The following is an 18,065-nucleotide window of genomic DNA, read 5'->3' on the forward strand; positions in this document are numbered from 1 at the left end:
GTCTTGCCCTGGAGCAGTGGCAGAAGCAAGACGACATAGCACAGGGACCTTGTCATACTTCGAAAGATGTTATTCACTGCTTCACCTTCTGACACAGGGTACCATTTCCAGGTGCAAAGAAGTAAATCAGTGGCCCAAGCCCACTTCTGGAGAAAGGATGTTTTGGGGTGTAGGAACTGCCATGCAAATGGTGTTTTTCTCCCATGGATGGGCAACATCCGGTGCTAGGAAGCCTCAAAAATCAGCTTAAGACCAGATGGTTTCTCTGGTGTACAACTCTATTCTTCCTTTCCCAGGCTGCTGCAACCAGAGCAAGCTAGAAATAATATCCTGCCAGCAGACTCAGCCAGGCTCTAGCATTCAGAGAAAAATGAAGCAAAATGCAGGCCTCCCTTCTGGTCTCCAACTCCTGCTCTAGCTCTTGTCCCCGAAGCCAGGGAAAGCAGTATCCCAGCAAAGGATACTGGGATCCTTTGCATACTACAGTTTTAGACTTAATTTCGTTCCATGTCTGTTATCTTGCATCAAGGGAGCTGCTGGAGAAGACTGGTGAAATCACAGAGCATGTTGTAAGACCCGGTTGTCAGTGACCTGCCAGTCTGGATCTACCCCCACAATCTGTAAGCTGGCAACAAACTCCTGGAATATTTTTTGGGTCAGCATGAAGAAATGCATTTTTGGGAGGCTGCAGATAACTGCTTTCAGCACTGCAAGAGGCAAGTTACCCTGATTGGGCCAGACTGAGGCTGACCAAGAACCAGTCACTCCACTGTCTCTGCAATCTGGGTGTCACACCAATGACCACATCCTCTGTCCTTTCAGATGCAGAAGCAGAGAGGCAAGCAAAGTGACCGGAGACCCCTTCTTAGCAGGGTGGGACTGCTCAGAGCTGCTACTGTGGCTGGGTCTCCAAGTTTGATCCTCACAGATCATCCTTCTCAGCTCTACCATAGTACCCCTGACAAGGTTCTTATGGACTGGAATGTGTTGGACCAGACCTGTCCAGATGTCTTCTCTTCAGTGCAGAATGGTCCACCTTTGTCCACTCCCCTCACAGCACAATCTGGCACCCACCTTTCCCATCAGGGGCTGGAAGCACTGGGAAGCATCCTGTGTTATTGCTATATAGTGCAGGCCTGGCCCTGGCATAAGAGCACAAGCTGCATCCTGTACATCTGTTTAACATGCAGTCCCAAAAGGTTTTGCACCCTCTTCTGCGTTCTACTTCCCCAACCCATACAAGAGCCATCAGGGCACCAACACTCACCAATTGGATACTTGTGCTTGTCCGTATCAATGCCAGCATAGACCACCCCTCCAAACAGGTCATTCATGATTGCTGCCAGGGCCTCTGCATTCAGCATTCCATGCAGAGCCCCCACAAAGACAGTCTTCCCGGGATCGAGCCGCTGTGATGGGCTTCGCACAAAGTTGCTGTCTGCCAGGACCCATGGGATCACCTGCACCTGGATCCAAGAGCAGGAAGTCAATTATTCATGAGCAATATAACAGTGAAGGACCCAGGGCAATGCTACTCTCTGCATCTTCCACACAAACACTGAACTCCAGCCATATGCAGTTCTAGCCAGCTCAAAGCCCAGTCATGCTGAGGGCCTGCCTAATTCTTTGCCCATCAGGGCCTAGAAGTTGAGTGCAGGAAGCTGTGTGGCCTCTGTCCATTGCTGCTCTCTTGTTCCCACACCAGGGAAAGGACACCACTTAGGGAAGATGCAAGGGTCCTAAAGATCCTACTCCCGTCCCCCCTGGAACTGCAGAGCTGCACACCTAGATCTACACCCACCCATGTACCTAAAGACAGTCCCATGCTCCAAGATCAGCACAAATTTATCCGGAGTGGCCCCTTCCTGGCTTCAAGTCTAAACTGGAAATCAAAAGCAACAGGCCTCTTAGGCCGAGCATCAGGAATCAGTCTGGGCAAAAACAGATTATGTTCTGTGTACACCTATATTTACTGCCCAAATGGACACTGCCATACAGAGGTCTATTGTTGGCAATATCAATGCGACATCCCACCCACTGCTGAGTCTGACAGGAGAGTCCATCTGCAAGACTACTGATATGGTGCTCCGAGGAGAGGAAGCTGATGCCAGAGCTAAATCACCAGGCATGAAAGAGCTGCCAACTGCCAGACACCAGGCATGTTGTCTGGAGCACAATCAGTTGGTTCCTGTCTAGATAAGGAATTGAGATTCAGCTCTTAGACTCATGCTGCAGCTGCACTTACCCTTTGGTTACAGATGGTGTGTCATCTTGGGGGGATGCCAAAAGGTACAAGGCAGGTACCCAAAAAAAAATCACCCCCACCTTCAGTCTACAACAGATTCCCCCCATACTGACAGCTTTAACAAAGGTAGTGCCTCTATATCTGCAGTATTCATTCTGTAGTCAGACTAGGCATGAGAGCTCAGGAAAACCCAGAGATCCCACCATGCATGAAGGTGGTATGTCAGACCACTGAAGACCACAGAAATATAAACCTCACTTCCTTGAAAAGTAGTTGCTTGTCACAACGTTGTACGTGGTAAACAGATTAGTTACTGCAAGGGCAAAATTCCACAGCAAATCCACAAGGCAGGCCTTGGGAGTTCCCAAAGCCAAAGCAAATCAAACAAAAAGATACAAATCTGGGGATTTGATCCTTGGTGTCACAGGAGTAGGCTGCAGGGAAAAAATTCAAAGCCTACTCCTTGCACTGAACTCCACTGCAGAAAAAAGAAAAAGAGCTTAAAGCTAGGGAAGAGCTAGCTCCTATGGATCCTATTGCTGCTTTGTCAGCTGAATATTCAAGTATCACTTCCCTGGATCAGAGCAACTGTAGATAGGCTCCTTTCCTCTTCCAAGCAGACCTCTCTCCAGCCAGCCATGGATTCTTTCTAGGACTTAAGGACTATGGAGTTGAGGAAGCAGCAGTGGATAGTTTAGGGTTTTGAGTAGAGAGTGCAGGATTTCTGCTGTAGGCCCAGCTGGTGTGGAAGGTGATCAGCCTGGGCTTGAAGCAAGTGATCTGTGCAAGGAAACATGCAGGCTTGGAATGCTCCTTCCCTAGGCCATTACAGTTTCAATCTCCAAAGGGATTGTTCCTCTGACTTCAGGGTCAGTGGCAGCTTCTGGTGAAGTAAATGGTTCTATACAACAAGCTTTGCAGTACCTCTTTGCTGTGTGATCCAAAGCAACTAGAAAGAGCTGACAAGTCAACTAACCTCCTTACAGCGCATCCTGCGACTAGACATCTTGAAGTAGTATTCACTAAGGCCATCAGGACTCAGCAGGTCTTGAGAGCAAGCCTGGAGCAGAGCACGCACAGACTTCTCCAACTCAAACACCAGGTACACATAACCTTTTGTGGGGGGAAGAGAAATATGATCAGAGTAGTAGGGCCTACAGGAGTGAATCACACCCAACACACACACACACACACACACTTAAATAAAAAAAATTGCTAGGACAGGCTGTCAAAGCATTTAAAGCATACCCATTTTACAGTCCTGCCTCAATGTTTTATCTTACTAGCCATTATCATTTTATCCCTATAATATTCTGACCTTACTACAGCAGGCTTACACAACAGCATCTGTGTGTGGCAAGGTAACACCACTAGCCTAAGGCAGAGGCTACTATGCAATGACTGTGTCGTACTGCTTACAGTACATCTGGCTGAGCTGGGAAGAGGCCAGACTACTCCATCCCTAGAGCCATACTTCTGCCACAAGGCTGTCCCCTTCCAGCCTGTGCCTTACTCAAGAAGCTACTCCCATAAAGTGGAATTCACTTTCTTGTCACCAAATAGTGTGAAGCAGCAGAGAAATCTAGCTTGTGAAAGTATCATAGGTGCTGGGTGTAACTATCTTGGTCACCCCACAGCTTGTGGGAGCAGTATCCTCTGCTTTACAGCTCTTGTGCATCAACCCAGACTCAAGACAACATAAAAGCTTTGAGTAGCAATAGTACTTTGAACCCAGGAAGATCATTAAATCCCCAACGCAGACTAAAGTTACCTATAACTACTCCAATCACACGTAGGAAGAGACTCCATGGGGCAGTTCAGTTCCCCGATACCCAGAGACTGTTTGCTGTGAAAAGTACCACGTCCATACATGCTGTATTCACTGCTCAGGAGGCTTATGTTGGCAACTATGCCTGAGCAGAAGTCTCCTTTGGCTTGCCCAGAGGCTGGGTTGCCAAAACTCAAGAAGCACCAGACTAGTTATGGACAAAGATGTTCCACGTCTATGGATGGGTGCCTTGCGCTGGACAGATTAAGAGAAGTTTAGATACTGAGAGAAGAGATGTGCTCCCTTTGTACTAACCCAAGTGAGAGAATTGAATGTTTACCCTACAGTGCACTGTCCCATCCAGTCACCAACATGCAGCTGTGCTATCCCAGCAGTGCGGTAACATAACATGGGAAAAAAGTAATCCTACCATGTCGCTATTACCTTTAGGCATATTACCTTTGGGAGGGCAGCGGGGGTGTTTGCCATCCTTACCAGGCCACTCCACACTCAGTGAGCCAAATACACGGAAGGTGTTGATCAGTCCCGCTACACAAAGAAAAAAGAGAAAGAAAGAAACTGAGCCAGCAGGAACCTTCGCCATGTTCCCCTAGAGCCCAGTGCTGCGTGATCAACCCACCCTAAACAAGGCTGAGTAGAGTCATGTCTCAGCCAAGGCTGCTGGGTCAGGGTCCCTGCAACAAGCAGCTAGTTTAAAGCAAGTACTTCAGTAAGTATATTGGCCATTCTACAGCTTTCAACAGTGCTGGTCATACCAGGAGTTTTCAGCATGTTTGAGCAAGTTAATGCATCAAGGACTCATTATTTAAAGGAGTATTGACTTAACCCAGTGTCTTGCTGTGCTTTTGACTGCTTTTGCAGGGGCATCCAAGGGCATTTCCCTCTGACCCTCTCCTACTCCAACCCCTTTGGAGGTCCAGTTATTGCAAGTTACCAAGCCATATACTGAACTTGGTATTCAGCTGATCCCTACCCCTTTTGCTTAGATGCAAGCAGATGCTTGAGCACCCACAAACTATTACACCACTTCTGCAGAACTTGCAGTGCCACCTACAACGTGACTGGTGGGAAAACCCCTCTCCTGGGGATCAGAATTTAACAGCAGCCTCCAAACTAGATCCTGGTGAAGGATCCTTCTGCCCATGCGCTTGAGGGGCTACAGGCCACTCACCTTCTGTAATATCCCATGGGACTCCTCCTAAAAACACTTTGCAGGAGTAGATTGGGTTCTTGTAGTTCCGGGGAGGAAGCTGCCCACTCCAGGTACACGTTGCCTCATTCACAGCTTAAAAAGCCAGAGGCAAAAAGAAAGTGCGAGAGAACAGAGTCATTCCCAATAATGAAGTTTCCACCTCATCCCAACTGGCTTGGTCTCCAAGCAGGCTACCATGCCCTATAACAGCCAGTTTTCAACACAAGCCCCTTTTCCCACCAGCACTAGGCTGGCAAGTCCCTGTACCTGCAAGCAGCTCAGGACAAAAGCCATACTCCCATCTCCCCAACACTATCCCCCTGTGTAAGAGTGCCCTCCTCCCAGCTCACAAGAGGGGGATGGGGTCCAAGCTGCACCATGAGGTCCAGTCATCTGACACCAACATGACCCAAGCTTCCATTTACCTGCTGCTTGCCTATGAAGCCTGGCTTCCCTTTCAATACTGAATGGGTCCTCTGGTGAATCCAGCAGATCCCAGGAAGGCCACACAGAAGCCCCAGGCCATCTCTTGGATGCACTGGCTGGGGAGGAAGTTACTGCAGCCAGTGCAGCTTGATCTTGATCCAGTCGTGATCCAACACCCATCTTTAAGGGGTCCCTTGATACACCACTGAGGGGTAGAAAGGGCAGGGGCGGGGAGATCCGGAGGCTTGACTGCAAAGAAAAAAGCACTCTGCAACCCCCATGGCAAGTGGTGGGTGTTCCAGATTTGAGGTTAGACCAAAGCAGTCTGTAGTCCTGCTACTAGAGGAGAAGTTTAAAAATCACTGCTACACAACCTAGAGAGACTGGATTCTTGTGAAGTTATATGGTTACAGAGGAAGGATCTTGTAGTCAAACTGCTTGTCCAGGACTCGAGATCTGGTTCATCTGCAGCAGAACCAGGAAAAATTTGCTGTATTCGATCTTGGGCAAGTTTTTAAATCTACAGAAATTCTCCAACTTGAAGTGGGAGGAGAGGGAATGCATCTGCTGCTCCATCCAAATTTATTTAAAAATTTATTTTCTTCTTTTCCCAGATGCTGAGCTGGGAAAAATGTCTTGCTGCAAACATACTGCAGCAGGGAGCCCCAATGCCAGCAAGGGCCTCTCAGCACAACTGAACCACAATAAGGGAAGTGGAAGGGATTTGAGACTGATGAGAACTGCATCTTGCAGCTGAACGCAAGAATGGCAAAGCAGAGGGCAGCCAGGCTGCCAGGACATTAACTGGCTGCTGCTTAGCCATCCCCCTGGAAGCTCACCAGCATGCGACTCTATAGAGTTGTTCACCATGCAGCGCGCAAGCCTACACTGCAGTAGGATTCCCCTCTGGCAGCACATCTAGTCATTAACTTCCTGTTGTCATCTCAATAGGCAGGTCTCCAGATAGCAGACCAACTGCTGACTTAAACACAGCAATCCTTTAAGATAACTCCAGTTAACAGGCTTCTCCCCTGGGTAAGCACCCACCAGCAGGTTGATGGCTGAGTAGGACTGACATGGCCAATATGCTGCCCATCCTTTCTGAAGGGATAGAAGCAAGTAAGCTGATAGTCAAAACCCAAGATACTCCAGAACTAGCCCAGGTCCCTGCACACACAGGATTCACCACATCTCAATGGAAGGGTAGTTTGCAGGAAGACACTTGTGTGGAGAGGCAGGCTGTGGACTAGACAATGAGCCATAGGAAGTCAAGATGGCAGGAGGGGCCAGAGTTGGACTGACTTCCCTATTCCCATTTCAAGCTTGAGACTCCTATCTAGATCTCTCTCCTCCCGAGGGAATAAAACTTAATGGGGAGGAGGAAGGGGAAGAAAGCCAGTCACATCTCTCCAGTAATGGAAGCCATCCTGTGATCTACAAGGACACTCAAGTACAAGGTGGAAAAAGGGCCCTTTTCAAGCTTTCCTCTAGTACATAAGGTTGGGTTCTGGGGAGAAAGTGTTTTCCAGGTCCTGCGCTGACATATGGCACCTAAAGAGCTCATTCTAGCTCATCCTGTTCAGGGAGTTGATTCTTAAGGGGAAGAGAATTAGGATAGCCCTCACTCCCTAGAGCCATTCCTCTACTGGTACCCTACATAGCTGCTTTCAAGAGAAAGGGCTAGTGAGTTTAGAGACCTCTTTGGAAGATTTAAAAGGCACTCTGCTGAACAAAGCCTGACCCATCTACAGAAGCTAGTTTGGCTCTCTGTCATTCAGGAACATTCCCCCATTGTGGTTTAGCTACAAGTGATGAATCATCCTTACAGAACTCTGCAGCAGATTGGGTTAACCAAGAAGACTAAGTGTGCATCCCAGGCATAATTGGGGATGCCTTAAAAAAATAAAAATAAATAAATAAAATCACCAAGCCAGTCTCCCAGAGCGCCAGGCATTTTTGCCTTCTAATAGACCAGAACCTGTAAAAACTTGACTAATCATGGGAGCATGGGACTGGAAATACTTCTGTGGTCACTTAAAAGCAGGGGCCTGAAACCATTCAAGCAGCCAGATCAAGTCTTGTTCATGAACCTTAGGATCCAGCTTGAGAAACATGCCCCCCACCCCCGACACTGGCCACCATTTTACCAGGAGGCTACTCCATAGTCTCACTCAATTTGAGTGAGACGGAGGTCTTCTACTTTCCAGCTTAATGCTTATTCATGGCCAATTTATACCCATTTGTTCTTATGCCAACACTGTTCTTTAGTTTAAAAGTGTTCTTCCTGACAGCCAGTCTGAACTGCAAAGCTATGCTGCACATGGCTCCAAGCCAAGTTAGTAAATTAAAGAACATGTGTCTGTGACCATTAGTTCATCACCTGAAATACTCAGGCCCTACATATTATGTGGAAGAGCAGTTAGCTTTAAGAAACACCGAGACAGAGGATGCCCCTGGAAGCCATGCTTTTTGTGCTCTTTTTCTCCCCAATTTGCTTGTCTCAATAAGCTCATTGCATAAGCTAGTAGTGTGGCACTGAGACACAAGAAAAAAAGGCATCACTTGGAACAGTGGCAGAGGCAAAGCTGAGAGAGAAAGAGTCTTGCTTATAAATCCTGGTATTCTGTATGGTGTGAAAATAGCCCTTCCATGTTATTTAAATGCTGAAGACCTGGAATGGCAACAGGCAAGCATCAGGAACTTCTATATCTAGCTTACACAGTGTGAGATAGGGGTCATCTAACCCATCTCACAGCAGACATGGTGCTTGCTTTCATGGTTGGGTTGTCACAAGATGCTACTTGAATGTTCTCCTCCTAACCTGACTGTAGGTTACATGAGCTCAAGCTAGCAAATCTAGCTCCAGAAGAACTGTTGGAAAAAATAAAAATAAAAGTGTGTGGGGAGGGGAACACCTGAGAAGTTACGTACTAAGAAATACTCACAATTAGGTCTGAGAGATGGTCAGACCCTGAGCTGAATCCGCTGGTATCAGAGTCAGAGGGGCTGCTAGAGCGTGAATCTAGGAGAGAGCGACTGTCCAGGCGGGAGCTCCTTGGGGTCTGTGTGGGAAACTTCTCCGTCAGGTCAGAACCAATCGGATCCAAAGGCAGGAAGCCGAGCGGCGGCTTCCCCAGCACATTTCCCAGAGGGTTACTAAGCATGCTGAGAACTAGAACAGAAAAAAAACAAACAAACAAACAAACAACCAGCCCAGTTAATACTATGGGATAAGGATAAGGTTCCCCTTCCCCTAGTTTCTTCTATAGCCATCTTAAAACTTGAGCTTTGGAAATAAAGCTGAGGGATGCTCAGTCTCATTAAAAAGTGGTACCAGCAAAGTCAAACATCTCCAGTATGCTTTGGCAGGGCAATGCTGGGAAGACAGAAGTTGCTGCTCTGCTTCAGAATACTGCTGCAACCAAATTTCTTAACAGTGGTTCTGCAGCCAGCTGCACCAGTTAGGTACATCAGACCAAAAGTGCAAGCTTTGTCTGGCTGGCCTCCCAGATTTCCCCCCTGAATCTAGAGGTAAAACCTGCTTTTGTAGCCAGGTGGGCTCCCCTTGTCTGGTTACAAAATAGAATGGACAAGGACCCTTGTCAAATGAGTTGATGTCTCTGAACTTGCCACATAGTTTAGCTTCCTGCATCTCATCATACCTGGTGCATGACACTAGCAGCTAATGGGAAAATGCCCTCCACAATGCCCAGGAACAGGGTAGATACTGAGGCACCGTTAGACTGGCTCAAGAATACAGTAAAATTGGCTGTCTGCCAACCTGTAAGGAGGCTAAAGGTGCACCGATACATCAGTCCAATGATCGGATTGGCAGAGTAAAGAAAATTGTCTGTATTGGAAACTGGCTTGATATGGCCAATAAATGCCCATGCGTGCGCACAGCCACAGTGCACGGAGGTGGGAAGGAGCACAGCCCGGCAGCATGGAGAGCTGTGAGCAGCTGGTCAGTCTGTTGTGGTAGAAGGGGAGGGTGGAGGGCAGATCAGGGCCCCCCTGCAGTGAGGGAAGGAGTGGGGCTGAGGCAAGTGCTTCCCAGCTGGGGTGGGATGAGGGGATGGCTTATCTGGGTGCTACTGATCTGGGAAGGTGTGTGCCCCTGGATCCACACAGGGTGGGGTGGGCTAAGGCAGTAGCAAATTTTGGTGTGGCTGCAGTACGCCCCCCAGCCCCAGTGCAGCATGGCCCAACACCTGCTGGGAAGAGCTCCACACAGCAGCAGCCACTCCATCCCACACAGATGCAGGGGCACACTCCCTTCCCCTCCCACCCCACCCTCCCAGGGTATACACAACAAGAGCCACCCCCCTGGACGAGCTGCTTATGGGTCTGTCCCACATCCTGCCCCAGTTGGGCAGCACCCAATTCCCCCCTCACTGCAGGGGCCTTGATTCGCCCCCTCCCCCTACAACAGACTTACCAGCCGGACACTGCTCTTCAAGCTGTAGGGCTGCATATTGGAAACTGGAATAGTATCAGCTGGTATGCCTCCTTAAAAACTGGCTATTGGTACTGGCCCTAAAAATCTATCAGTGCACTCCTAAAGAAGACTAGTTCCGCAGATGCTGATCACATCTGCCCCAACTAGCACGTACTAGTACTAATAAGTATTCACCATACTGCATGCTGGCTGTCAGTTCCTCAGCTGTAAGGGAAGCACCAAAAACCTCTGGAGATGGATAAGCAGAGGCAAGCCACAATTTCCCTTACCCGTGTGCACACTCAGTTACTTCTTCCAAACCAGTACTGCTTAAGGGTGATGAAGTGTTCCTTACCACTCCCTCAATGAGTCAGAGTATACTATTTCAGCCTCACCTTAGCAAAGTCTCAGACTTCAGCCATCCAGCCTGTTATAATGAACCATCCCTTAAACCAATGATTCTTAATAAGGGTGCTAGGCACCCCGGGGTGCTGCAAGGTAAGGCAATAAGTAGATAAATGTAGGATCAGGCTGGTCCCTGCCTGAAAGATCTCCTCCCTATCCAGCAACTCTGCAAGGAAGTAAGCACTGTAATATACAAATTCATTTTTGAAAGTGGGCGACAACTCAGTTATGGGACGAGGGCTCAAAAGCAGTGAGACGTGCCTCAAGTCTAAAAAGGTTGAGCGCCAGTGCTTTAGACAAGAGTCACATGCTCAAGTAATACAGGACCCAATATGTGGACATGAGGGACAGGACATCCCAGGCTAAGGCAGTAGACTCCATGGGACTTCCTGAACCAGCATACAAGTGGCAGGGACCAAGGCCATACCTGAGTGATGCAGAGACCACAGCCTTTGATGAGCTGAAGGTCTCTCTTTGCATAGGTCTAGGTAAAGCCCTGTGGCACAGACAGGGCATTTTGGAGGGAGCTTATAGCTACGCTAGCGTCTGCAATGGCTTTACAACAGGCATTAGTTTCCAGAAAAGTGTTCTTGGATGCTCCTAGTTATCTCTGGTCCTCACTATACACCCATCTTGTATCTTATTAAGGTTTAACACTTTAGCCAACAGGCTTTACAAATCCCAGTGAATAGGAAAGTAGATGCTGAATCCAGAACACTGTTTGGGGATGTAGCCTTTAAAAAGTCTTAGAGAAAAGAAAGCTGGGGATGCTCCTTTCAGGAGCAGGGAATAGATTATGCTCATCTCCATTTAGCAAATGCACACAGTTTGGTGGGGGGGCGGCAAGAGCTAGCAGCAGCAGATTTGAGGCATAGGATTAAGTGAGTTATGGCTGTTTAGCAGCAGGCACATACAATTTGTTTCTTTATGTTCCAGTTACTTATTCCCACCCACTCCAAGCTGCTGAGAGAACTGGGCTGCACAACTCCTGGTGTCACCAATAAGGACATAAACAGGCCTGGTTTAGCACCTGCCTGTGATGCCCTAGTGTTATCTACTAGTACAGGGACAGACAAAAACTCTGGTTTCAGCACTTCAGGAGCTTGCTATGTGCCTAGTGCTAGGTTAGACATCACTATACCACATGCTCCTTTTAAAATACAAGGAGGGATTACATTTTGCAGTTCAGCTTTAAATTCCCCTGCAACTTCCAAGTACAATTAGATCTACCCACACAAGGGAACTGTGCACACAAGGATTTTCCTAACCATTTCACTCAGCAGTACACACTAGTTCAGCCCATCTAGCAACATCAACTGCACACACTTTTGCACAGAGCGTGCAGAAAGCCACAGTCCAACCAGATTAGATGATAGGATTAAGGCCTGCAGGCAGCCTAGTCTGTCTGGTTCTGACTGCTGCTACCACTACCTGCTGCTGGTGGAGCTGAACTGGTGACAATGGGAAGCTGCAGCGTGACACTCAGACAGACCAGCTCCAGGGCAGGAGACGATGGAGGAGAAGCCTGGGCAGCACTATGCAGAGCCCCCAGAGATCTGGTGGACAAAACGTCTCCCAACCCATGCAAAACTACAGCAGACTTGTTTGCGGGCTTTCAAAACATGCCACGTGGCTTCAAAGGCAGACAGCAAGCATATTGTTAGAGCTAGACAGCTGAATTTGTTAAACAGTCTCAAAAAAATCTGATTAGTCACTAAATGTTACAAGCTCTGAAGCACAGCCAGCTGATCCCACAGGCTAAGCCAAAGCAGGAGGAATACTTAAGTGTCAACCTCTCCTCCACCCCTGGACATGACACCTTGTAAGTGTGGAGACTGGGCAGCTGATAGTGACAAATCCCCTGGCCTGTCTTGCCCCTAGTGTGTAGTACAACACTGTACCTTCCCCTGCGGAAGGAGCCATCTTTGGTGCTGGAAGATGGAAGTCTAATTCTGATCAGAGATTTGCAGCTACTGTGTTAACTGGAAGCCTGGCACAGCAACAGATATGCAAGGGAACAGGAGGTGGATTGCTTTGCCTTGTTTCACTGGACTGCTCAGTTCCTTCAGCAGCTTTGTGCAGAGCCTGTTTGCAGTCACTCCCCAGTCAGGCGCCCACTCCTTGTTAACCTGTTGGTGAATGTGGGTATATCCAATCCAACAACATTTTCCAGCTGGGTTGCCATCACCACTGGCTGAAGCCAGGGCTGAGTTTCAGTGGAAGGTTATGGAGTTACAAGCTCCCAGTCTCAAATGGGGACTCAGTCTTATGGGTGCTGACTATACTAGGCACAGGTCCACTGAGACCAGAGGGACTAAAAACCTGTTTGGATCAGTGTCCAGGATCTGGTTCTAGACAGTTGCATTAAGTGCATCAAGATACTAAAGTGCCTCTGGACAAGCTTCCTGCTCACGTCAGAGGTACTCATGGAGGGACCAGCTCTGTAGGCTACATCAAATCCGACTAGCTCCACACCACAAGCATGGGACACCCACACTTAGAATCACAGCCTGGACAAGGTGCAAAGGGCCTCAAATGAAGTTATAAAGTCATGTCTGGCTAAAACCCCAATGAATCCTGTATCGAGAACCCTTAAGCAATGAAACCCAGGATTTGGAGCTTGGCACAATCCTGCGACAAAAGCTCTCCGGTGTTACACTACAAGCATCCCAAACACCAGAGGCTCTGGCAGCAGGTCACAGGTCTGTCCCCATGGGAAGGGACTGCACTTGGGCAGAAGCTGTTTGTTTTAAAACTAGGAATCAAGTCCAATAAATTTGGGCCCTGGAGAGCTACGCTATTTGCTATCAAAATGAGCCAGCACAGGGCTGAAGAGATGGCTACTCATTTCCCCAGAAGCATTTGCAGATGGACCATCCACCTCCTTAGGCATAGGAACGGCACATGCTTGGGTAGGAAAACTGGTCTGTCTACCACACTCCCCTCAGCCAGAAGGGAGACGTGGAAGCCACCAGACACTTAACTCTAGCATTCAGTAACCACACCTCAAGCTTACAAGCCAACTCCTCCGTTTGTATTTATTGGAGAATCTTCAGAGACTAACTTAGGAAATGCCAAATACTAATGTGCAAAAATCAGATCAGGTTGCTCAAGTGTTCATGGGCATGTGGCACCCAAAGCGTAGTCCGTCTGCACTCCCAGCTTGAGAGCAGCAGACCACCTTGTTCAGCTTTGCGCTGTCTGGACAGCATGCAATGGTTTCCACAGGAGTAAAGAACTACTTACCCAGAACTCCCCCAAAGGATCAGTCTCCTGTCATCACAGGAGATGCAAGAACCACCTTGGTGTCCTTTTAACATCGCATGTTAACAAAGTTTAGACCAAGTCTGGCTGCTTGCCAGACTCCCTCCTGTTTGAAGTTTGCAAAGAAAAAAAAAAAAAGTGAACAAGTATCCTTGGAGCACCCTCTGTAAGGCGCTTCCACAGGCAACATCTAGCTTGTGTGAAAATCCAGACTGACACATCCTGGAAAAAGCTAACACTGAAGATCAAAGAATGTGATTGAGCTAGTTGAGAGCAGAGCCAGTTCACACTGGCAAGAACAAAAATCCCTATGAATGTTTAAGAAATCTTGGAAGGGGAGAGGTGCATGTCCGATTCATCCCTAACTGAACAGTCAAGGTAGCGAGAACTCCCCAGTAATTAAAAGTCTGGGAGCTGAATAGTTGAGGTAAGAACCAATTGCACACTTCTAGAACACTTTCCAGGTCTTCTCTCAAAGCAGAAAAGAGAGAAGCCAGTTTTCCTTTGGAGAGAAGACAGCAGTCAACTTTTAACACCGTGGTTTTAACCAGAGCTGCTGCTGCATTTTTACAGTGACAGCAGTTGCAGTTAAGAGTGCTCCATCTCCCTGTGCAAGGCATGGCAGAAGGCCAAGAGGTTGATAAGGTTTATGGATCAGCCTGTCGCAACTAGTGCTACTTCCTTCCAGAACATGCGCATGCAGCAGCCTGCTCCCCACAGCATGGTAATACCGGTCCAGGCCCTCTAAGCTATGCCTTTACTGGAAGCTCAGCAAGGTGGGAGCATAGTGTCCGTCTCTCAGGAGCCATACTTCTGAGTGCTTGAGAAAGTACAGACAGTCCTCGGACCTGCAACACAATTAGTCCCTGAAAACCGGGTCTTAAGTCGAAATGTTGCAACTTGGAACCGATTTCCCCCATAGGAAACAATGTTATAAGTGGGGGATTGGTTCCTGAACAAGGCCCGATACCGTTTTCCAAGTACAACTCAGAATTTTGTACTCGATCAATTATAGATGAATAATACAGCTACATTAACATATTTACATTGTAAATAGCAATCATATTGATTTGGAAGGACTTCTTTGGAGGTGACTTTGCTGGATGTTTGAAGGGCTCTTGGTTGGATTCTTTTTGGGAGTCTTGGCTACAGGTTATTCTGAAGTCTTGTCTGCTTTCTTAAAAGAAGTGTCCAAGGAAGTTTGGGCATGGCATCAGGTCAGATCAAGCATTGCAACATCAAAACTGGTGTCAGAAAGTTGAAGCAAGGTGTGAATTTGCAAATGTTGCAAGTCAAGGATTGCCTGTACTCCATAACCAGCCACATACAGCTTTGCTAGTAGAGACTGCATCCTCAAAAAGGAAAAAATGCTGCTGAAGGGTGGCTACAGATTAAGCTGGAGGCAAGTTTATATGCCATGGCTTCAGCTACTGCAGTCCTCCTAGTGTTGTTCACAGGAAGAGCCAATTTGTACCAGGCCTCAAGTAGATAAACTACTCTTTGTGGTTGGGAAACTGTCTCCTGCCTGTCTTAGTAAAGCTAGCTTCCAGGGTTTGAAATTTCTACTGACAACCTTAGAACCACTTTCCTATTACATGCCTCATTTAGGTTTGCAACAGGAGATTTTCAGTGTTTGCTTGGCACATATAGATGTATCAAGGGAGGGAAGAGGATCTGTAGTGCTGATACTCCGCAGCAAATTGGAGATCCTCATTTTGTCTAACCTATGCATTTTAAAAAGCCTGCTTAATGAACAAGTGCACAATCAAAAGGAAAAGCTGCGGGCAGTCACAGAGCTTACTCCAAAATCCTTTCCATACTGGCAATTACATAAGCTACCTTAGCTCTGAATTCAGAAAAATATGGAATTTAACTTCCAAGAACTGAAACTTGTTCCTATTTTCTCAAGGAGGACTCTGGAGAGTTAGAAGACGAATCTTCCCAGCAATTTCTCGTTTCATTTAAATTTACAGAAATATGGAAAAACAAGTTCCTCCATAACCAAGTTGTGCCGAGTATGGTATTTTTATTTATTTATTTTCAGACTTCATGACTACCTCTCCTGAAAAGCCTATAACCATGATTGTTTTTGTTGAGTAACTGATGACAGTAATTAGCAAGTTTCTTCTTTGTATAGTAAAAGTTATGTTCTGGAGATCCAGGAAAACTGTTTATGGTTCCCCTCCATTCCTCTTACCTCTGTTCACAATCAGAGACCACTGTAAGAGTATCCACCATGAAGTTAGTTTAGTAAGCATGGCACACCCCATAACTAACACCACAATGTCTCCTTAGAAATTTCAAGGCACATGAAGCTCAAAATGAGTTCTGAATGCAGGCCTCTGAGCCTGCTGGACAGCAGGTACAAAACCTCAGTACACAAGTGAGGCAAGTAGGCCCTGCCAGGTCACCTGCACAACCACATTTAAAAAGGCAGGCCCTGAAGGTATCTTTTATCCTTCCTGAAAAGCTTCCTTCAGATAATGCAGGGAATCCATGGGAATTGTACTCAGAGTCAGTGAAAGCCTGACATTCAAGTCATCAGTGTTTACTGGCCATCTACCAGCAACTACATTAGGTGACTAGAACATCTTTTTACATCTGTTAGATCAGTGGAGGCCAACCTTTTTGGCAAGCGTGTGAAAAGATAATCCCTGCCTGCTCTTTGAGGGCCACTCTGCTCCCCTTTCCAATCCACTGCTCTGCTCTCTCCTCCACACCCAATCTGTTGCTCTGCTCCCCGCTTGCTGGCAGATCTGTAGCATGCCCACAGGTTGGCCACCCCCATGTTAGAGGGATACTAGGATTTGTCACCTACTAGGCAGAACACGGAGACAGAGAAAGCCCAGAAGATTGTCACAGCTGGGTGGGAAGGCGAGACCAAGACAGGCAGCCCCAAAGTATAGAATGCCCGACAGAATCCTAGTCACATCAGCAAGGCAAGCTGGCTGCAGCACTTTTCAATAATTAGAAATGGAAAGGCTCTGAAGATGCCTAGTTCCTATAAAGAAGTGAAGAGGACTTCTCCAACCTCAGCTGTCCCAAGTGCATTAAAGTAAAGAGATGCACCATATGCAACTGGATAGGAAAGGAGCTCAAGTTCCCCTGCTGCAGTGAAACACTACCTCGCAGAGCTGGCCAGACTGTATTTGTTATTCAGTTGTACAGACATGGGCACAGTATGATACTACCCAGTATGAAGATAAGCTAATCAGAGGGGAGATGGTACAGGATCAGCCTATGAGCAGAGAGGGACAGAAGAGACAGCATATGGGAAGACACAGCATTGCTGTAAGGCATGGAAACTAGGCGATCACGTAGTTTTAGAAGTATGCCACCGCTTCCCTAGAATTGCACTACATGTGCCCAGGCCCATGCCAGAACTGCAGTACAGGAAGCAAGATCCATCTGTCTTTTGGGGGAAGGCAGAGAAGGATGGGAATAGCAACAGTGCCTTGGAGACTGAACACAATGCAGCTTGTGAGCCAGGGATGCTCAGAACAACAGCTACTCCAGCCCCAGAGAAAAAGAGTCTCAGCAGTTTCCATACCACTCAGCCAAGTTCTTCACTTCTGGGCTGGGAGCAGTCCGACTTAAGTCAGCCAGAAGGAGCAATTCCTGGAACAACCAAGATCTTTACAGCACAGGGAGAGGAAAGCATCTGCAGGACAAATGGCGTCTAAACTAGGCCACAGTTCCAGCCTGGGAGCCCCAGATTAGCCTTCGTTAGGGTCTGGTCCACAGAAGAGTCAGCTGCAGGGAGAGCACTGTCTGACAGCCTAGCACATGAAAGCACTAGGTCACCAACACTGTTGCGCTCCCCTTTCCACTGGGACACCACTGAGGCTCCATATTAGGTTTATACAAAGCACCATTAAAAGCTGAAGTCTGAAGCTGACAGCTTTTGAAGTCACAAAACACCCCACCTACCTACCAGCAACCCAAAGCTGCTTTCTTCCACTATTGGGAAGAAAAAAAAACATTTCAGTGAGAATTGTTTCCAGGTAGTAAAACAACATTTAAATATCATGTAAAATTCTTTGGTGAACATTCCCTTCACTCCAAGCATCTAGGGTTTTAGACTACAAGTCCCAACAAAGGGGGTTATTTTGTTTGGGGCAGGGGGTAGGGGCAATGAGCTAGGCATGCTGTGCATGTTCAGCAACAAAAAAAGTTATTTGGATCCAAGTTCTTTGCCAAAAGGAAAGATGTCCTCAATGGGTGCAAGCCCTGAAACCCAGCACCTGTTTTAGCAAATAAAGAGAACCACCACCTTGAGGGCATTTCTTTTAAAAAAGATGAGATC

The 18,065-nt window shown here is 47.5% G+C and overlaps 1 protein-coding gene across 5 annotated transcripts in view; it reads right to left on the bottom strand.

Moving 5' to 3' along the window:
- CPEB1 (cytoplasmic polyadenylation element binding protein 1) overlaps nt 1–18,065 on the bottom strand; it is a 70,912-nt gene that overhangs the window by 8,348 nt on the left and 44,499 nt on the right. For all 5 annotated transcript variants that reach the window (XM_090029123.1, XM_090029126.1, XM_090029124.1 and 2 more), the window contains 6 exons: nt 8,598–8,824; nt 5,652–5,901; nt 5,206–5,319; nt 4,473–4,562; nt 3,222–3,358; nt 1,268–1,466 (listed from right to left, as the gene is read on the bottom strand). In XM_090029123.1, the coding sequence (XP_089885249.1) occupies nt 1,268–1,466; nt 3,222–3,358; nt 4,473–4,562; nt 5,206–5,319; nt 5,652–5,901; nt 8,598–8,824 (1,017 nt within the window). The remainder of the gene's footprint in view (nt 1–1,267; nt 1,467–3,221; nt 3,359–4,472; nt 4,563–5,205; nt 5,320–5,651; nt 5,902–8,597; nt 8,825–18,065) is intronic.

The sequence above is a fragment of the Crocodylus siamensis genome, chromosome 15 (genome assembly GCF_052110815.1).
Source record: "Crocodylus siamensis isolate JL-2025a chromosome 15, ASM5211081v1, whole genome shotgun sequence".
In the NCBI taxonomy this organism is placed as follows: Eukaryota; Metazoa; Chordata; order Crocodylia; family Crocodylidae; genus Crocodylus; species Crocodylus siamensis.